The sequence below is a fragment of the Drosophila teissieri genome, chromosome 3R (assembly GCF_016746235.2).
Source record: "Drosophila teissieri strain GT53w chromosome 3R, Prin_Dtei_1.1, whole genome shotgun sequence".
In the NCBI taxonomy this organism is placed as follows: Eukaryota; Metazoa; Arthropoda; class Insecta; order Diptera; family Drosophilidae; genus Drosophila; species Drosophila teissieri.
The window spans coordinates 13,867,917-13,890,316 of NC_053032.1; the positions used below are offsets into that span (position 1 = coordinate 13,867,917).

Sequence of the window (22,400 nt, forward strand, 5' to 3'; positions counted from 1 at the left end):
TAATTCTGAAATAATTTGTAAACAGATTATTAATTGGAGCTTTTTCTATTTTTCCTCCGATCCATAAATTAAATTGCATTTAATTGAATTTTAAATCAAACCAAACAACGCAAGCGACATCCACATTTTTCAATCACTAGTTGTCAGACTTTCCACATATAAAGGTTAAAAAGCCTTCGGAAGCATTTCATGCACATTCATTCATTTGTTGGGGACATCCGTCAATGTGGACTTCAATTTATCTACTTGCCAAACGCCTGTTAAATTTTTGCACAATAGAATTCAATTTGTCAAAAGTCAAATGTGAACTCGTCGGTAATCAAGTTTGTATTTAATACAATTCTATTTGATTATTGATTGCACTTTCCTAATCTGCAATGCAGTACGTAAGATTTGCATATCGCATTGACAACTACTTAATGTGGAAATTAAAATGTCAATTCAGTGCTCAATTGCTTGAATGCCAATACTGAATAAATACAATTTGTATAAATTTTGGAATAAGTGGACTTAAAATTTGGAATTGATTATCTGTTAGTCAAATAATCCGGCTGGGTATGCTAATGGTAGGGAATTGAGTATTTTCTTATTTAACATTAAATGAAAGGTGCTTTAAAGGAATTAAATTTTGAATCCATTTAATAAAATGTGAAAAGCACCAAAACTATTGATGGTTCACGTTCTAAACATTTTAATTGGAAATTTAAGTAAACAAAAGCTAGATCGCTTTATTAATTTTAAATCCGATAACAAATATGGTGCTTACACGCAAACTTCCTTGTTGAATTATAGTAATTTTTTTGGCCAGCATCTCTTTTCTGCTTACTCATCCAATTAGTAATAGTTAATCAGCGATTTTCCATTCGAACATGCATCCTTTTGTGCCGGACTCGTGTTAGATTCTGTTCATTAAAACATGTTAAACACATAATGGCTATCTAACCGAGTTCCCTGTGGCCACGGGGCGTGGCAGGGCGGGGCAGATGGTCAACAGCTGCAGTTGGCCACAAAATGCTTTCAATAATTGCGGCTGTGCGGGGTCAGTTGTTTTTGACCCCGCCGGACACGAGTCGCTGATCCCGAATGTGAGGCTAATTTTTCAGATGAATTTTGATGCCGCGCCACTTGTGTCAAATGCATGGCAGCACTCGCACAAAAAACAATTTTCCTAATTCGTTTATGGGTTTCTGGGTGGATATGTGGGCGACTCTATTTATGAATCATACGCCACGCTGCCCTTCAAAGAGCCAGCCTTCGTCGCTTCAGATGACCCCGGCAAAAGCTCAGTTCAGGCCGATTTTCATTCAAGAAATCCCATGTGGCCATTATGAATGGTTGAGCGAATCTCAAAATCAGACATTTAAAGTTATTTAAAACCTTAAAACCATAGTTTTAAATTTGACAAATGCATTAACTCTTATAATTGTTATTCTCAGATGCGTGCATCTATAGATTCATTGTATTGATATTGATTCGCAGATTTAGCTATTCAGAATGCATCTAAAATAACTTAAGCCCCAAATCGTTGATTTCAATTTAGTGAGGACGTTTCTCCACAAACTGACATTGTTTTATGTTTGCGGTGGCGACTGCAATTCGCTCAGCAGGTGGGCTCCCATTCGTGCTCCCATACATCCTGCATCCTGCATCCTCCAACCTGCTACATGCATCCTGCATCCTGCGTAGCCCGAGCCAGAATCGAAATCAATTAGTTTCGGGGCCAAGCAGCTGCACAAATTGCAGGCGACAACAGGCCACACCCTCGACCCCGATAAATCCAATACTCGCAGCGGCAGCCAGTAGGTGAGACAAATTGAACTGAGTTCTGGTCAGGCTTTGTGGCTGCTGCTGTCAAAGGCGCTAGCCCTGGCCCATATTTCCGAGTCGCTGGGCTTATTACCAGTAAGCCTAACTGCACACTGCACGAAAAGCGGACTAAGTGTGCATTGTCCATTAGGTTAAAGTGGCAAAAATTGTTCCTTGTTTTATTAGCTACATCAAGAAAATTGTTGGTTGCTTTCGTAAAAACGTATAAGAATCTGGAAAGGCTTGTCAAGAATTTTTCGCGCAGTGTAAGCTCTTACCTTCAGCGTCCGTAGGCTGGGCAAACATTTGCACACAACTCGGTCCCATTTCGAGTGTGCTCATACACTTCTTTTTGCCTCTTTTTTTATTACATGTGTACTTTTGTGATTACATGAATATTTTAAAAGCGCGCACTCGCACAAAGGTGGAAAAGGTGGAATGGCGATGCTCTCAAACACACAACTGACATGAGAACTACATTAAAATAATTTATTTTAACGCATTTTTTGTCATAACCCGATGGGGAAAAAACTCATTTCCTTTAATGATTCCATCTTGTGCACGCACGCTGTTAGTGAACTCGGCCAGGATGCGAGATCCTGCCCCCACGCACATGGTTATTTCATTAATATTGCCTTTTGTTGTTTGTGAACGTTGCTTGTTATCAACACCGAGCCATATCATCTGTGTCAGTGTCTGCTTCTGCATCTGTATCTGTATCTGTTGGTGTGTCTGTATCTGGATTTCAGTATCTGAATCTCGCGTATCTGTGCGCTGCATTACGGGGCCGAAAAACACAGCATTTGCATTACTGGTCCGTCGGCGAGTCGGAGAGTCGGCGACCTGCAGCTTAATAAAGACTAATTGACTTGCTGACCATTAAAGGGTGGGAAACAAGAAATGAGAAAAAAAAAGGGCGTGGTCCGTCCTCTGATTGGCAATTATGCCAAAGACAACGTTGGCTTGACAAAACGCGATAAACGAATTAACATTTAAATTAATTTATGCCCCAAGTGTTGGCCAGCCCCACCAGAAACGTTGACACTGTATTTGTCATGAGCGGCGACAAATTTGAAATTTCTGGAAACCCAACATGTCCCACACAATGTGACGGCCTTCACAAGTTGCATGCCAAATTTATGCAAATGAAGCCCGCCTGCAACTTGGGGATGGGGAGAGATGGGTGTGTCCTTCGTCGGCGGCGACGGTCGCTGCATCTAATTAGCCCAAGTAAATTACAAGACAAACCCGGAATGCCCAGGGAGTTGAGCCCGAAAACTTTATTCCCGGCAATTGCTGCAGATTGCAGTGCCCGTAAATTGAATAAGCCACTGAATGGGATGACTGCAGTTGAAGCACTCCTCCTTGGAATTAATTCTTGGAAAATCTTCTTCAACAACAGCAAGTGAAGATGAGCGTCATGTTACCATTTACCTAAGGGATCCTTGAATATTTCCAGATAAGCCTTACAACTAGACAAATAGACAACTAGACAAAGTTCATACTTTGATAGGTCTGTTGTTCACTCGGCATATGTACCATAATTTAAAAATTTAACGTTACTGCGTTTTGTACTGAACGAACACTAAGTGCTTGTCTGGCCATTTGATTATTGAGCATTTCGCATTAAATTAACTGCAAAGAAATTGGGCCTCCGGGCATTTTAATGTGTGTAATGATGATTGCTAGACAAACGTGACACCAGGGCGATATTAGGCCCCCGCAATGATGATTGGGAAGCGGCCGTTGTACGTACTTGGCCACATTACGCATACGCCCCGTAACTAACAGAAACAGCTAACGAGGCACCAGAGAATCGGCGAATAGTTCGCAGTAAATTTGCCAGCATGAGGGGTTCGCTTAAAGTTGGGCCAAGCTCATTGCCATCGACAAGCTATTTGAGCCAATGTTAATTGGGTTTGCTGCATCGAGCTTAATATGGCGCGGCAGCAATTTATTTACGTGCCATTAAAAATGCACATAACAAGTAAATTGCATTTTTACCATACACTCTGGCTGGCTGTTCGAATGCGCTCTGTTCGGGGAATGGCTCTTAAGTAAATTACAATAAATTTGGCGCAAAACTTGCATATGAAATGTGCAATGTTCGTGTTACAAAAGCCACTCGCTGTCGGCAATAATATAATTAAAAATTAAATGGCAAATTAATTGGTGAAAAATATCAAAAAGACTTTCTACGCAAGCCGGCATTTGCGGCATTTAAAATGCCATTAATATTGCATCAACACCTGCAGTACACGCGCTTAAATAAACATGCACAAAAAGCCGCTGCACTTTACATTAAAACGGTCTGGCCAAAAAACTATTGATGAATAATGAACGTGGCCCGGAAACAAAGCCAATGCGACCGCAGATACAGATGCAGCTGCAGCAGAAATGGCATCCCCGCAGCAGTAACTGCAGCAGTAGCTGCAGCAGTGCAGCAGCACCAACAGCTGCTGTTCGACTTGTAAGTGACACGGTCCGGGTTCAACTCCGGCCATAAATCAGTGGACAACTGCAAAGTTCTTTTTCAATCCGCAAAAACACAAACAACCGGCACATGATCGTTTTTATCGCCTTTGTTGCGTGTAAATGCAGAATAATTCCTTGATTTATTTCACCAAACAGGTGGGACAACAATTGAATGGTCGCCTAAGTTAAACGTTAAATCTTTTTGCCACTCAACAGCTCAGTGTGAGATTTGGTAAAGTCACTAAGAACCGTACAACCTTTCCATATAGTTATCCTTTGTTTACAATGTATATAATAATCGCTTCACCGCGTTCCTGGCGCTATAAATTTCTGATAAAGCTGTGTGGCATTCGAGGTAGCCATTATTGGGTGGTCAAAAGTGGTGTATTATTAAGCCTTTGTTGCCTTACAATTAGTCAAGATAATTAGGTGGCAAACAGCATTCAAGGACTCCATCGTGTATGAGTTGCGATCTTTTTTTTTGTAAATGCAAAATAATTACATTTCCGTATGCATTCGTATCTCTGCCCTTTTCCAGCTTCCCAGTTTTCCCTATCTCTCAGCGGTTTTTTATTCTCCCATTTATTTCGCATTTGCCTCGGTTGCCGTGTGTCTGCGGCGAAAAGTTTCAGGCATGTTAATAACACTCATAATTAAAAATTAAATGTTATAATTTCGTGTGTGCTGCCGTGCGGCTTTTTCCGTTTGGCTGCAAATTATTTCCCAGCTATGTGGCAACAGACAATTATTCACGCGCCTCTTACCGCCTCTGATTTTTTTCCGGACCCTTTTCTCTTATACATGCATGCATGCATTCGCCTAGATGTTGCTCGTAAGCTTTGCAATTATGCAATGCAAAGGCCATGTTTGCCGAGCCTCACTACAAGCCATGTATTTTTGATGGTCATAAAAAACGTATGCGAAATGATCACTCAATCCCCCTCGCCGCCAAAGGACGTTGTCGACAAGCACTGGCCAGGCAATCAAAGTTGGCAACTACTTTGCAAGTTTTGGCCAATGTTTTATGGAAGGGCGAAGGTTATGCCAGCCAAATACTTAAAAACGCAAGTATTCCAACTCCTTCAAACATTTTCGCCTGGTCAAGGCAGTGAAACATATTTTAAATGCTCTTTGGATGTAACTGTGCATCTCAAACAACGCGAGACATTTGAGGGCCACGATGTAATTACCATTTTAAGCCTGCGAAGGAGTTTCTTTGTTTAATTTGGTCCGATATTGATATTGCCATTTTTTAATACGATTTCTGACAATAAACTGCGAGAAATGGGATCAATTTTAGAGTATTGTGAAGTTAACTGAAACAGTTTGCCTCCGGTGTTTAAAATAAGTACGATTTTTAACTTTATGTAGAGACCCTCTATACTCGCAAATATCTTCATTTAAAACAAAGAATTTTTTCTCAACTAAATAATGTTTCTACCATATCAACTTTTTAAATGGGTCAGCAAGTTATTTTCATTTTTATCGATTGAAAAAACATTTAGTTATATTTGTACGATTTTTTTCAGTGAACACGGTGACAAATTTAAGTGAAATAATCAATCGGACCAGGACCTTGAACTGTGTTGCAAGGCTCTCCCAGCAGGATCTGCGTGCGAAGCCACTTTGAATAATTATTGGCGCAGAGACAGAAAGTCAATCAGTGGGAATGCAGCGGGCAATTTAATACAATTGCGGGCCAAGGCGCTTATTCAATTAATTACTCGAAACAGTGCGTCAAAAAGCGGGCAAGTAATGCAGAAAAAGCCGAGTAATTATTTTACACTTTGCTACCGCTGTCGTTCGACGATTTTCCACCATTTTCCACTTGCCCGCGACGCGAATTCAGCATTTTGATGAAGTTTTTCCCCGACACAGTCAGTTGTGCGAGCAGTCGGTCATTCCATCTGTCGCTTGTGCATAATAAAGTTTACTTTAAGTTTGTTAAATCCATGCCCACCAGTAATGTGACCCAGTTTTCGGATTGGTACGTGTAATTATCGACATCTGATTAAATGAAATCAAAGACAGGGCCAGCCGAAGGCAATATAAATTCGCATAAATTTGCCACGGCGCTTTAAATGTCAAGTGGGTCTCGTCCATCGATTTTTCTGCCTCGCTGGTTGCTGGGGTCATTTATCAATATGTAGATTTTCCTCGGAAAGTTCAATGGGTCCGCAGGACACACATACACACTATACACCGCATGGACCCCCGTATAAATTGCGTAATTTTTTTTACACGCACACACAATTGGAGATAAATTGACTGATATGCATGTTGCGGGACACCGTCGTCTGTCTGTCTGGCAGTTTGATGTATGTGTCTGCCTGCCTGGAAAAGTGTCCTCCTACACGACCACTCTCACTTTTCTGCTCTTTGATTTTCTTTAAATAAATTCGCGCCCCAAGCCATTTCACTTCCGGTGACTGCCCTAAATGCCAGAGCGTAATGGCATCGATTTCCTGATGGCCAAAATTTAAATGGGTCATTGGCGAGTCTTCTTCTAAAATCTGTTGTCAGCCAAGATACATTTCAATTCGTTGCTCCGAAGGAATATACTGATTGCCCTCTGCAATGTTTCAAGATAACATTTTTAGGATGAGAAAACTATTTTATCACACATTTAATGCTTTTCACTTCACCTAGTACCAGTTCATTGTTTCTATTTACTTAATGTTGATTTCCTGTGTTGCTTCCCTGTGTTTTTTATGAATACCAGCAAAGATGAAGTTGGACCTCACCATGAACGACCGTTTCAACCAGCGGTTTCAGTCCGTATATGGCGGACTGGTTCCCCAAATCGCCCGATTGGTGCCCTTCAACGACTCGGAGGTGACATGCATCCTGCTGATCTATTACAAGTATAGCCTCCAGAATGGACCCGCAGCTCGCCGAATAACTTCCAGCCAGTTCGCCAACATCGTGATCGGGTTCCAGCAGCTATACGACATGGACGTGGTGGATCGCATCGTTACCCTGATCGCGGGAGGCAGGAAACACGTGACGCCCATGGAATTCGTCAACCATGACCATCCTAATGTCCGGCGACATGGAGCGCAAAATGGAGTTTGCATACATGGTAAGGGCTATGTATACCCTAAATTTTACACTTTTATCTAGACAACTCAATAATTTACCTTATATTGTTATAGTGTGTGTTATACCATTTACGAGTATTTCTAAAATTACTATCGGATATCTTAACCTTAAGATATGTAATTTTTGCTTAATTATTTCTTTTTTTTTAATTTAAACTAGGTTTACGACAAAAATGGAATGGGCATTAATAGAGAGATCATTTCAGCTTCGGTCGAGAGGTTTTTCGTAGGGGACGACGACGAGGTACTCGAGATGCGACTGGTGAGCTGAAATTGACCAACTTCAAGTCCACATTCAAGTTTATTTTGCCCATCTAGGACATGGTCGATTTTCTAATCCTCAAATTCGATGAAGACCAGGATGGCTACATCTCATTTGAGGAGTACAGATCGATCGTGTTGCAGCAGCCGAGTCTGCTGGAGTTTCTGGGTCCCATCTTTCCCTCGGACGAGACGCGTCTGGTGGTGGCGTACTGCACTGCCATATACTCTCACATACCCGAAATGAGCACGTTATAGGTATGGAGGCAGGGTATGTGGCAGTTTGCCAGAACTCCGCCAGTCACATAAATCTTTCAGGCACAAATAAATCGAAAGCAATGCAAATCAGTGCGCCCCGCCACCGCGTTTTTCTCTGTTCAGCCATTGTAGCCACTCGAAAATGTCAATGACAATGATGATGAACTGCAGAATAGAGCGCTGACAGCTGCAACGAGACGCTGGATAGATGGATAGATGGATGGAGCATATATAGGGGACACCAGCTGTCTCTCGACCACACGGGGGAAAAATATGAAAGACGACGATAGAAAACTTGACATAACTATCATTTAAATAGAATAGCCATTATTGGTGAATACTTTCAGTTCACAGCATACAACTCATTTTATATATTTTTATTTGAATGCCTTATCCATTTAAACCGCATAAAAATTAAAAAATATATCATTTCCATTCGATTTGAAGAACGATCCAGTTAAGCAGTATGTTATAAAAAAAACAAAATTTTAATTCTAGTTCACAGATTGAAATTACTTAAATTAATTAATTAAATGATAATAGAAAGGTATTCTTTTGTGATATTGTTTTGAATTTGTTTCTAGTGTAGCCCGCTTTAGTGGCATAATTTTAAATACGGAGCGCAGCTCCAGAAATACTTTGCTCTGGTTGAATGCTCCACTGGCTCGACGACTGCCTTTGCCACTGCCTCATGACAGCTTGATTTGTTGGCAGTTGGCATACAATTGACATTTGATGGATAGTGTTCTACATTGTCGGGACATTCTCCAATCCAGGCTTCTAACTGCAGCCACTGCAGGCCCTTGAAGTTTTCCCCTTGGCCGGTTGCTCTAATTATGGCCATTGGAAATTGGGAGCACTATTAAAACTCAAATTTTGAGTACCATCAAGCAACAGTCGGTTACTCCAGGTCCATTAATAAATACATGAATACTTTTAATTAATGTTCAATTTATCTTTATGGTTACAACCAATGGTATTACGAAATACTAAAGTGCATAGACTTGATAATAATTCGCCTTTCTCTCAAACTACTTACATAACTTTACATAATTTCATATATAATTGTGAGCGAAATTTTCGCAATCATCATTTTTATTTGTTCATTAATATTTTATGATAATTTACCATAAACTTCAACTCTTGCTCGCTTTATTCCCTCGGCGTACCAGTCACTAAAAAATGCGTACGAAGATTTTGGAAATGGCAATGTATTCGTGAATTGAGCTTCAATATAGGAACAAGGAACTTTTTCCACAATTAAGTCGTGCTAAAAAATAGGGTTAAAACGGGTAAAAATACTCGATAGATACCTACGTTATAGGGACACGAATGATTAATGTTGGAATAGGGACCAAAAAGGCTATAAAAGAATGTGACCACTGGATTTGTTTTCCGGTTTGCCATGTATTTGCATCCATCGATCGTAACATTGTATAGGAATGGTTTGTATCCATTTAGCCGTTGGTATAGTGCGAAATTAACCTGCAAATTTGATTGTTAGTAAGTTAAACTAGGCGATCCGTTAAATTCACCGCATACTTTAACTTTTCTAACTGGCAACTGATGTAATTTTACTTTAAAGGAGAAGTACTTATACGTTCGATTAATGGCCTTCAGAAAATAGTACTCGAATGTAGCAAATGTTTCGTCATGGGAAATGCATTTAATATTTGTGAACTCAAAAGCTGAGTAAGCCTTAAAATGAAAAAATAAATAAAGTCAGACAACGGTATCAAATCAATACAGAAAAAAAGAAAAGATTCCTGTTGGTGACCAGCACATTGTGACTGCTAATTAGCTCGAGTCGAAATGAATACAATTTTAGTTCGACATGGTCTTTGACCCAGACACAATTTTTATAAACTCATTAAATTTAAAATGGGTTTAAAAGTGGTACATAATGATATTTGGTGAGTTTAATTAAGCAAGACAAAATTATATGTATTAGATATAATGGGCAATAATAATATTCAGCCAAAGCCTTTTATATAACTTAAATGGCAAACGAATGAAAATCTGCTCTGGTTTTTTTGTTCCTTACACCAATCGAATGGCAGCGCAATAACTTAAAGAAATGCGAACTTCAAATAATATAAATAAAAATCAATTTATAAAGTGTTTTTAAAAATTTGTGCTGATGGGTTACTAAATAAAAACATTCTTAAATTGACTCATTCTGCATTCAGTGCAGGCAAATAAATGTAGTGGAAATTTTTGTAGGCTATGTGTTTAGAATCTAGTGTTTATTCAATTGTGAAATTATTTTTCCTCACAATAGCTTATATGAGTAATTTTTGTTGGTTGAATGTGCGTTCGTCACTAGATTCTTTCTCGTTAAGAGGTGTTTTAGTTTTATATAGGCTTAATATACGTTTTTGATAGTGTTTGTGTCATTGGTAGCGTAACCACTGGAGTAATTAGAAAAATTGCCTATTAGCGAATCTTGATAGCTTTGTACAATATAGGAGTTGGATTATTTGGTTCGTTGAATATTCTTCAGTACTTTAATATTAAAAAGAAATGTAGCAAAATGCTAAAGTCAAAGACATCCAAAGAATATTTTTTTTGGATTAATTAAAAACTCTGAAAAAAGATGCTGTGTTTGTCAGTCATGAATGACTTTTGAATCCTTCAGAAGGCAAAGCCTAATGGCTGGAAAAGTGGGCACATTTGCATAACAGACGGAAGGTAATTTAAAACAAGTAACGAGTCAGTGAAACATGAAACAGAAAAGTAAACAAACAAGAGTCTAATAGCACGACGGACTTGATGGAATACTCTTGATAAAAGTCTCATTTAGGTAGTAATCTAAAATATCTGAAAATATAATAAAAAAAACCGTTAATAGAAATTTAAATTGTAATTAAAAAAAAGCATTTTGTGTATGGACTTATCCCGCAGTCTAAGTAAAAAATAATTTCTATAAATGGTTCAAATTAACCGAAAACGAAATAGTTAAATTGTGATGAGGCCGTGGTTTATTCTTTATTATTCTTTAATAATGATTTATCTTTGGAATTAGAATAATTTGGCTTTGGCTTCAACCCTTTTGCGATCTTATTCATCTAAGCCTCTTGGATTTGTAATTATTTATGCAAAAATTCTTACCCAACAAACTTAATTTAGTTAAATGTTTGACTTTAGGCTGGCGCATGTTGATTAACAGCATGAAATGGGAACCGAATGCCCTGCCACGCCCCTGGCTATGCAAATAACATTGGGGGCGCGGCCACCTTCCTTCATCCTTGCAATCCATTTACTTTGTTGTTGTTAACCCTGGGTGTTTGAGTTTGCCACTCGAACTTGCGTGTAAACATGCATGATTAAGCTGGCAGCGAGAAACGAAGTAAAGTCCAAAATTAGCATAAGACAGCACAAAAGCCACGAAATGTGAAATAGGACCGTTCCTTGAAGGTAATAGGCCTGCCAAAACATTTCTTCATGAAATACATTAACTGCTCTTTACCTACCCTTGTCTTAAAGAAGATAGACGCAATATTCGATTCCCTCGACTATTACATACCCGTTAGTTAGCCAGCGGAAGGGCGTGCCTTATAGTTCGTGAGATCGCAGCGTTCATACAGAATTTGAATTTGTACATTTGACTTTATATTTTAAATGCAATGTAAAATATTTTGTATAAACATGGTGTAATATCTTATCAAAAGCGTTTCATACAAGAATCGCTTATTCATATTGCGCAAACTTTCATAACATCTAAGTCGTTTAAACAAATTTAAACAAGAATTCGCGACACTCAGGTGCAAGAATATATCGATCAAAGGAAAAAATAGCCGAAAAAAATGCACTCCTGATGGAGGAGATGATGCCAAAAAGCATCGCAGACCGAGACGAAGCAAGGGAATTTAAGGGAAAGGGACAGCGAGAAGCTTGCACTCAGCGCATTGCATTGCAAAGTGAACTCCACTTACACGGAGTAAATAAATAAAAAGGATGCCCAAACAGAGCTCACAATTTATGGATGCACTTGCCAGAAAAGGACAATGGCAGAAGAATGGAAAAAGTCCACGAATAAAAAAAGCACCAGGGATAAGGAAGCCAAACGAAGACAAATGTAAAATAATACGTGACAATAATGCTGCCAATGGCTGTGTTGATTAGGCTGCTTTATTTATGTACCGCTTTTGCCGCGACAGCTGATCCAGATCCACATCCTTTTTGGACTCCAACCTCAGAGTTGCCCAAATTCGTCTCTATTTTTTGTGGGATGTCCAATCGTTGGTAAATTCATTGAGCTGCCGCAATCCGGACTTGATCTGCAGGTTTTGTGGCCCAACTTGCTCTCTGGGCCTAATGAACCGAGCAGCCCTCTGAGCGAATGTGTGCTTGTGTGTGTTGGCCAAGTAAATATTATTTGATGCTGTGTCGAAAGCCATTTCCAGGTGGTATGTGTTTATGCATAAAATATTTACAAAGTTTCGTGTCTCCGTGTGGCTTTCGCCGAGTCCAATTTGCTCAAATGCAGAAGTAACATTTGAGGCGAGCTTGTGTGGCAATTCGTTTCCTTCTCCCTTTTTTTTGCCTCTTATTATTCCAAGTTTATTTAGGAGCTGGAATCTGGGGAGAAATGAAGGCATGAAGGCGGCGGAGGCATGGAACACCACATCAAAGCATAGCACGTGGCACGCATGAGTGGCAATGCAAAAAGTACAGCGGCAGGAGCAGCTGGAGGAGCAGCTGGAGGAGCATCAGGAGTATCAGGAGCAACTGAAGCCCGGCAGCCCCAATTGCATTGCCATTGCCCCGAGTTGACCACAAAACATGCGCCCAGCTACGAAAACCCAGCCAAACCGAGCCAACACAAGTCAGGCCAAAAAAGAAAACACGGTAGACGAAACATGGATAAAGGAAAGCTACACCGTACATATTGCATAAAGTGAACGAATTCTACAGCAAATCAAAAAGGCCAAAAGTAGGATTACTGATCTAAGGATTCTATATCCAGCTTAGGACTTGTAATATCTTAAATTAAAGAAATAATCTTGATAGCTATATAGCTTAAGTTCTCTGCATTTGTAATCGTATTTATACATTTTTCTACTCTTGTAATGAAATTTAGAAATGTTCTGCCTTTTTTCGCAATGTTTGCTTCACAACTTGAAATTGTAATGTAATAGTTTGCAACGTAATTCGTAATAAAGTCTATTTTATTTAGTTGAATTTCAACTACACCCCGTTCGCTGAGTGTAGGGCAACAACAGTAACAGAGCGGTAAATCAACTGCTGACCACTGTACGGCTGCAGTTACGTATGTGAATTTGTAATCTAAACTTTTATACTCGTTGACTCGTTGCCTCGTTTTTCCATCAGCGGCGAACAGGAAACGGAAATTGCTGCTGTTGGCCCGTTGACAAAAACACGACACTTGCACCTCAAGTTGCCAGGAACTTTCAACTTGATTTTCCGAGCCAACTACAACAGCAACAGCAGCGTTGAACCAGCGGCAACAACAACAACAACAAGAACAACAAAAATGATGTCCAGGACATTATGCGACTGGCAATTGCTTACGGTTTTGTTGTCCTGTTGTCGAGCAACTGAATGTGTCCATGATTGCGATTGCAGGTAGTAGGCGATCGTGTTGTTCCTGTTTTTGTGGACCCATTTGACCATTGGGCCATTGATTAAGCGTGGCCAGCTGGTTGGGATTTTCCGCCCGCTCTTTTGGCCACGTTCACTCAATCAAAGCCAAACTAAAAGTTTGTGCTACGGTTTTAACCTCCGTTTGCATTCTTTATGAGTGTTTCTGCCTCCTTTTTGTTGCACGCTCTGCATTTTTTCGCTGTTGCCTTTGAATGTTTAATGCAAATTGATTTACCCAGTCCTGTTTGGCTTTTTTTTTTTGTTTTTTGTTTCAGCAATGCCAACTTTTGCTCAAGCGAATTTTGCAAACGGCTTTAAGTTACAATTAAGCCCGCTGGGAGAAAAAAGCGCGCAAGTTGGTAACTGATTTTACAGCCCACCTTTGGTGCCTGCAGTTACCAGTTGCCAGTTGGCTGCACATTAGCGAAGGCACACGAAAATTTTTAACTTAAATTACTTTTCGTAATAACTTTATTTTGTAATTTACGTAAGTAGAAGTAACATTTATGCAGCTGCATAAACCGCCAACGAAAGTAGCTGACAAACTATGACGGCGCACGTAAAAAACTTTGGGCAGAAGCCTTTGCGAATTTGCGGAAAAATTTGCGGGGGGGGCACAAAAATGGGAAGGGGAATGGAGTGAAACCGGGATGGGAAAACCACGAGCGGTTGCCTTCCATTCGGCCTTGGTCCGCAAAAACTTGATGCCACTCAGCTAGATAATTTGCATACGGAAATGGGTGCGCTCTTTGATGGTTTTTCACGATCTTTGGGAATCTATAGGCGACGCCACCTGTCCGGAAATGGGTAGTAATCCCTCCTAGGGATGCATGCCACCCAAAACTCCGGTGGCATCTTAAATATTTAATACGCCACTTGTCCGAAGGGAAAATGAGAGCGTCATGGGCACGTTGTTTTTCTTTCGCCTGCGTAATGAGGAAAAGTTTCGCTACATGCAATTTGCTCTTGTTCCCTGTTCTAAGCGCTCCCTCCTCAGTTCCCAGATGATTTCACTTCTTTTTTTTTTTTGGTTGCTGGTCTACTTGTCCTTGCAAAAAACCATTTGCATTTGCCAAAAGCACAGCCATAACGGCGAGAAGAAAGCAACAACACACTTACCTCAATAGTCAAACAAAACAAAGCAAAAGTGCGGCATACTTTGTGGCGCTTGGCATGCCAAACATGTGCCCCCCATTTCGGTCCTCCTGCTCCGGCTGACATACAAATCATTTTGCCGAGTACCGAATGTCGAGTGGGGAGCCATAATGCAACTGGAATGAAAGCCACCGGGAGCACTGTAAAAAAGCCCATTTCAAACTCGGGTTTTTCGTCCTCGAAATCATAAACAATACCTTTCAAAAGCCAGCCAACTGTTTAAGTGCTGGGGTCAAAAGGTCTCGGTTTAAGGTTCCACAAAAACTTCCTAAAAGGGCACTTTAGATATAAATTACAAAAATCATGTTCCTAATTATTAATGAAATTATAGTGTTTCCTTTTAGGGGGAAATACAATTCGATATTACTTAACTGATATTATTACCGCCTAAAATTGCTATTGTGTAAGTTTTTAACAAAATTGCAATGGAAGTGGTCAGCTGGACATCAACTCATTTCTGTCTACTTATTTATATTTTTTCCAGTGGTATACATTATTCTTAAATGTTCCAGGGCAATGCAGAAAGATGTTTGTCACATTTACATTTTAATTACTTTGACCGTCGGCAAAGGTTTTTATTGCCTGGCAATCGCTTTGACATCTAATCAATAAATCACATGCCGGGTCTTATCAATCAAAATCATACAAGGATAAGGGAATCCCTGGCTCCCAAGTGAGGGCAACAATTATGCGGAGCAGCACAGAGCGGCTCAAGAGGCACTCAGCCCGGCTGAAGGATTCCAAAGGAGCTGGAGCTACAGCTGGCAAAATCAAACAAAGGGCTGCACCGAATGCAAAGGGAATCATCAGCAGCAAAAGAGTAACCAGAGTGAAAAGTGTAAAATGCAAAATCTCATTGATGATTGCATGCAGCAGAAGGGCAGGAGCAGGATGCTCGCCACTTTTTTTCGACGCTTTGTCTCAGTCTCAATAACGAAATGCAAATACGGCAAAAAGCGAAAGCAAACACACAAATACGCATGAGGAGTACCGACTAGAAGAGCCAGAGAGTGGAAAAGTGGCAGAACGGCAGAACGGCAGGACCAAAGCAAATCGAATGGCACAGAGGCGAACGGAAAGCTGCCAAGTGCCCGGCAAGGAAATCTGCAAAAAAAATGCAGGCTACAAATCGTGATGATAACTGGGAATAAGCAGATGCTCTATCCTGAAACGAAGGGAAATAATTTGTATTTTAAAGAAACAAATTTATTTAAAATATTTATTTATTAAGAAGACCCACAGAACTTCCGAATTAAACAACTGCTTAGAGCAGTTAAAAACGTGTTACAGGGTTTGGTGGCATAAGTATTAGGTCATTACTATTTATTATTAAATTGAAATAAGCAAAACTATTGTGTTAGAATATGGAAATTAGCTGCTAATCAGATTAAAATACAATTTTTCTATTACCTTACCAAACTAATATGGAAGTAATATTCTTCGCCATAGCTTTAGTCAGCTGAACTAAGCTGTTTTGTGTGGCGTTTTGTGTGGCGTCAAATACTGTGGCAGGAGGGCATAACTTTCTGCCGACCAAGTTCATAACCATGTCAGGCGACTCTCCTCCCCAGGGTAAATAAAATAAAAACACTACAAGGAGAGTGAGTGAGTAGGTGATATGTGGGGGTGTGTGAGGGAGATGGCAACCGTGATGGGGCTTCCCGCACGGCAAAGAAAATGGCGTTAGCTGCAGCGCATAGAATTGCAAATTCAATTTCAATTCAATTGAGCATGTGTTTGCAACGGCACATCCATATGCTCCTAAGTTTCCATCTCCCACTGTGTGAGTGTGAGTGTGTGTGTGTGAGTGAGCCAGTGTGGATGTGTCTGAGCGACGGCACGGGTGCGTATGCGTGATATATTGTGTGCATGCTGGGCATTGTTGCGCTCTTGCTGCTCCGCTTGTTGCATTGTCACTTATGGGCTGAAAGCGATACGAGATCTACAACGGCTTTGTCAATAATCGAACTCGATTTAAATCGAGCTACTCGCATTGCCAGCGAGGCGTGTCCAGAGATATTCCAGTGTGATTCTGAATGATTTCGATGGTTTTTATTAAATTACACGCAGTGTAAATAATTTGCGTCCGTCTGTCATTAGGCCGTCGACAATTAATGCCAATCGCAGCTCATTAAAATTCAAATCATCCACCCCGCGATGTCCGTCCGCTGCCATTATAAACATTTTTGCGCCAAATGTTAATTAGATTTGAATTTGGAATATTTTCGCAGGACCAAAGCAAATAAAATGCGAAAACAATGGGCGTGCGCGAGGACAGTGCGCTTGCATAAAATGCAAACACAAATCGACAAATATTATTTTTATGTGCTTCCAATGATAATGATTTTGCCAAGCCATCAAAACTGACAGCTCTGAATTCCGAAATGGCTGTGGTAATGGAAATGGCAACGGGCTTAGGTGGCGAATGCGTAATATGCTATAATCAAATTAAAATTAACAAAAACTCTCATGATTGCAAATTAGTTGCCGAGAATGGGCGTTAAATTGAAATTGCTATCGATTCATTGCTGATTTTAGGTCGTCGGCATACATATAGATTTGGGGGTCGTAAAATTATTAGCTGTTGAACGAAAAATTGGAAAAGAGCTGCGCCCAGTTTCCTCCTCCACTGATTGCCGGCTCTTGCCAAAAACGGATCAAAAGTTAAATTCCTGTTTGACTTTTCATTCGAAAAATTGGATTTTGCATTTAGCCAGGGATGCCGAGGAAAAAGTTTCCGCCCATCAGCAGGCTGGGGATAAGCCGCTCACAGAAATGCAAGCCAATGCAATGCTCAACGAAAATAGGGAAAACTTTTTTAGTTCCACAACTAATTTATCAAATCTCAGAGATTCGTTCGTGCTCTCTGTTTGAGTTGGCCCACTCTCTTTCGACTTGGCTTACAGATTACAGAGCCCGAAACAATGGCCATAATAATTTCAATTATTTAAGTGACAGCAGCCAGCAGCCAGCAGCAGTAGCGGCAGAACTAAGCCTGCTAAATGCATAAACAAATCCGGTTGTCAATTTGCTAATTGCTGTGGTCTTGCCTTTTAATTGCCACCGCAATTCGGCATTCCGCAAAAATAAAAATACCCCCGAACAGAAATGCCAATAAAAATCCAAAGCCAGCTCCTAAAAAAAGTGGGAAGTTGTGGATGCGGATTGTGGGTGCTTCTGCCCCCTGGCCTTGCTGGCACAATTGAAGCGTGTTATTAGCTCTAATTGTTATTAAGCCCTTTTAATTGGGTGTCTGATAAAGTTGGCCCGAAAAGAAAGCCCAAGTGTTTGCCCCACAAGGTCCTAGCTGGCATTCACCTTAATGAAAAAAGGGCTTTTGTGAACCCATTAAAGTAATGGCAAAGGCGCGGCGGAGGCACGGTCGGCTTAGCCATTTCTTTTTCTTCGCTCTGGTAAAACTTTCTCGCAAAGTATTTTTCACACGCGCCACGTTGCGTATGCGTAATCTAAGGTAACCGCAAAACAGGGCAAAAAATAAACGCCAATGTGGGCGCGGCTTGGCATTTGTTTTTCCAGGAAGAACATTTTGTTTTAAGCGTCTTGTTAACATGGTTTCATCGTGTGGCTTAATTAATTTTCAATGTATTTGCGAGTGGGATTAGCCCCTCGACCCGCAAAACAAAAAGCAGCAAAACAGTCTGCCGAGCAGGGCAACGCAACGTGCCCGAGCATAAAACGCTGCTAATCCACTTTCAATTAAGTGCAGGGGCAACACTCACACAAATAAGAGGATTCGGCCAAGTGAATACATTTGAATTTAAAACTACCAGTGACGCTGCAGATTGGTTGGTCTTAGAATTTAATCACCTGTGCTGTAGTAAGCAAGGACATTTCGTCTAGGCAACAAGAATAAATATCACTTTTTATATACTGCTAAGATCTTAAAACCTTTATATGATTCAATATATTTAATGTAGCTAATTGATACCATTATTTAATATCTTAAATCCCCTTCACCTTCTGAAAATAGCTTCTGCGACATTTCAAACCTCTTTTAAAAAGCATTGTAATTTCGTAAACTTATAAGCTGCATTTTAAAACCTTAAGCTAGAAACCTCGGTTCAACTCTTACGGATCCAGGCAGTTTCCTAAGTGTGGCTTGAGTTACCCATTGCCCGGGGATTGAAGAAGGGAACCCAGATGCTGCGGTCAGACGGCTTCCACGCCGCGGATTGAGCTGAAGACAAATGATGATGCATAAATAACGCGCCGATAATCCCGGTTAAAAGCTCTAACATTTGTTTGGATTTGCCTGTCGCTTTCCAATATTTGCTTAATACACATAATTTTTAGCTATTATTTTGGGCACCGCCACTCGACTGACGGTTAATGTCGCCCGATTTCGCTCCCAAGATGAATGGCCATCGATTTATTATCGATGTCTGGCGGAGCGGTTTATTAATATGCCCAGACCAAAAGGTGAAGGGATTTCGATGGGCTAGATGGCTAGATGGGCCAACAGCGATGGAAAACGAAGTGTTGCCCACATTTCAAACCCGAATCGGGGATTGGAAAAGGTGCTCCATAATCGTTTGCGGACGTGTAGTTGTCATCAATGCAAATACCACGCAGCGCACTTGTCAGCGCCATCCTCATTCACATCCACATCCTTAACCGCATCCTCCGCAAAATCCACATCCTCGTCCTCCAGGATAGCAACATCGATGGCGTCGCATGATTGATCAAGTGAGTGCGTGCCAGGGACAGTGTCAAGCTGGCTACCACACTGAGCGATAAATTATTTGTTATTATTTCTCTCTAAGAATTAGTTATACAATTAAAACTAAAAAGCATTTATTAAAAACACTGTTTTATCATTGCTTTTTTTATGTACAACGCCCCATAAGCATAGTTAATTTAAATTATAAAAAGGATTTTGGTAGTATAGTACTTAAATATAGTACAAGTTTAACGACTGCCTCATACTCTTACCTATACATAATTCTAGCTGGTTTTCAAGGCCGGTTCTTTTAGTGTAGGAATGCAGCGGGATGTTCCAAGGCGGAACTCGTTGCCGAACCATTTTTCTGACATTTAGTTGACAGGGCAAATTTTTGTTTGGCCGTAATGTGCCCCAGCGTCGCTCCGGACATCTGGGTTCCCATGTACGTACTGATGTATCTACGTACTTACGTATTTCCCAGATCCATTCACAACGCCCGTGAGTGCGACGGCAGTCATGTGAGTGCTTAAAAAGCATTTAAGGATGAGTTTGTGGATAAAGTTGAGGACTGGGAGGATAGAAGGACGAGAATGAGGCCAGGACCCTCGGCAGAGCTGATTTGACATTTATCACTGCACTGGCGACTTTCGATTTTCCGCTGGCCTCCAGCACCGGGATTTGTCATTGATGGAGTAGTTCCAGGCATGCCAAACGCACTTTTGAGGCCATGCGAAATTTTTAAATGAAAACTGTCAGCAATAGCGCCACAGTTAGTGTGTGTGGAAATCCCCCAGAATGAAATCGGATGCAATTGCAGACCATCGCAGACCCTCGGCCAGTGTGATAATCCAATTGGCAGGCGATGGCACTGTGGCAATTGCCCTGCGATTGCGGGTGTGTGCCGCTGTGGCAAAGCCCGCTCTTCTCTAATGTAATTCGTGATTCAGCATAAACTGCCGGGCGGCACGCCCACTACGCCCCAGAAGGATTTATTGGCAAGCCCAAAAAGTAGCACATGCACTGGGAACAATGTATAGAATGTTTTATTCATAAGGCTACAACAATGCATTTTATAAAATTTTTTATTCATATTTAACATTTGAGAAGAAGGTTCTAAATAATCATTTACAAACATTAAAAATACGTTTTTACATATTTGTAAGCACGGGATATAATCTATTTCAGTTTTTTACAGTGTACATAACACCAGTTGAAAAATAACTTAATAAGTCCCCTTAATCCTGTACGCTTACAAATATTTGTAATCATATTTCCCAACATAAGTGTTAAAATGGCAACCATCGTAACCGGGATCCCTAGTTTACCTAACTTTTTATAGGTGTGATTGAAACTAGGACTAGGACAGGGATTCCGAAAGAGTTGGGGGCTCAGCCAGGGCCCGGTGCTGGGACACTATCAAACGGTCGGATAGGCCAATTGCCAATTGTCAGATACAATTTATTCCCGCTCCCCTAGACGCTGCCACGGGTGCACTAAATGCGCATTGAAAATAAAATATTACACAGAGATTGCTGCAGCAGCGGCGGCATCGCTGTGAAGAGGGTGGTGGGAGGTCAAAGGATAGTTGAGGTGCCAGTGGGTGTGGTGGGTGGAGTGGAGTGGGAGTGGGAGTGCCAGGAGAAACAAGGAAAGCACCGAAGACAAACAAACATCGAATGCAGCAAACAGTAACACGATTATGCCCATGGCCATGAGCGGAGACAGGGACGCCGATCATCAGACGCAAAAGGAATCGTAAAACAAAAGAGCCAGATAGTTTGCAGCTCCGACTGCCTCACTGCTGTATAGCTTCTGATTCTGGTTCTGATTCCGATTCCGATTCTGCGTCTGCTCCAGCTATTGCTATTGCTTTTGCTTTTGCTTTTGCTTTTGCCGCTGTCGGTGATTGTGGGCGCCATTGGAGGCAGCGCCAATCGATTGTGTGCATTTTTTCGGTGGCGTTAAGTGTTGGCTCTCGGGAAAATCGGGGGAACACGTGGGAAATGCAGGGGGAAATTCTGCTGCTGCTGTTGCTGCTGCTGCTGCTGCTGCTGCTACTGCTGCTGTCGTTGTCCTGATAGCGAGCACAGACAGACTGCAGCAGCAATTTCGGAGAGCCGCGGGGAAGAGGACGAAACGCAGTAACGTCATCGATGGCTGTCCTGTTTGTTGGGGAAAGCACATTAGAGTGGGCCTAATATTTATATAGATTATATTTGTCCAAAATTAAGTCTATTAAGTCTGATAAACAAAAATTCATTACTAGTTTATATAGGTTGTAGAGACTAAGCTGTGTTGAGAAATATGTGAAATATGATGCTCAAGCTTCTCTACAATGAAAATATACAATGTAATTTAAGAAAATTCTTATAAGATATATTTTAAAATATTAACTTTTAGAATTCTTAAACAGAAATTGTTATTCCGCGCTATCATATAAATTTAGAAAGACGCTCATAAATTTCAAATGTTTGGTATTTTCAATATTTATAGTCCTTGTTTCAGTAGATGCATATTTTATTTGAAGCTGTGATATAGCAACTGATGAGTGGAAAACCACCCTAGAGCACATCATCCCAGTTCGGGGCAGGGACAGATGGAGATACGAGTGCAGCACAGTGCAGTGACACCTTGAGGCGCTGTTGGCAAACTATAGAAATCACATAAACGCCACGCCCCCGACTCCCAGCGCTGCTGCCATCCGTGAAAGTCCAGGTCCTAGCCCGCATTTCCAGAGTCGAAAAAAAACATAAGTGTGGAAAAAAGGGGCACCAAGGAGATCAGAGACAGCCCACATGCAATGGCCGTGGAAAAGAAAATGCAACGTAAAAATGCATAAATCCGTGGGATTTAAAGATTTCGCTGGAATTTGTGATTTCTCGCATTCGCTTTTTATTTTTGCACATTTCGCTTGCGGCTGCCGCATTTCTTTTTGTTTTTAGTTCCGCCCCATTTTTTGGGCGTGTGGACGTGGGTGTGGTTGGGCTGTAAGTTGGAGTGAGTGTGCGGGTGTGTGTGTGTTTGGGGCGTGACTGGATTTACGCGCTGCTCGT

At 41.0% G+C, this 22,400-nt stretch overlaps 2 protein-coding genes across 2 annotated transcripts; one reads left to right on the forward strand and one right to left on the reverse strand.

The window, feature by feature from the left end:
• The first annotated feature begins 6,906 nt into the window (after positions 1–6,906).
• Positions 6,907–8,302, forward strand: LOC122621216 (EF-hand calcium-binding domain-containing protein 1). Its single transcript, XM_043799008.1, is given in 4 exon segments — positions 6,907–7,307; positions 7,309–7,363; positions 7,543–7,644; positions 7,701–8,302. Coding segments are annotated over 4 exon segments (657 nt in total). The 5' UTR covers positions 6,907–7,008; the 3' UTR covers positions 7,902–8,302.
• A 713-nt stretch (positions 8,303–9,015) lies between these two features.
• On the reverse strand, positions 9,016–13,538 carry LOC122622502. The gene is made up of 4 exons (XM_043800975.1): positions 13,437–13,538; positions 9,444–9,599; positions 9,219–9,386; positions 9,016–9,171 (listed from the first exon to the last, which is right to left on the reverse strand). The coding sequence occupies exons 1-4, from the start codon at positions 13,536–13,538 to the stop codon at positions 9,016–9,018; spliced, it is 582 nt and encodes a 193-aa protein (XP_043656910.1).
• Between the last annotated feature and the right edge of the window lie 8,862 nt (positions 13,539–22,400).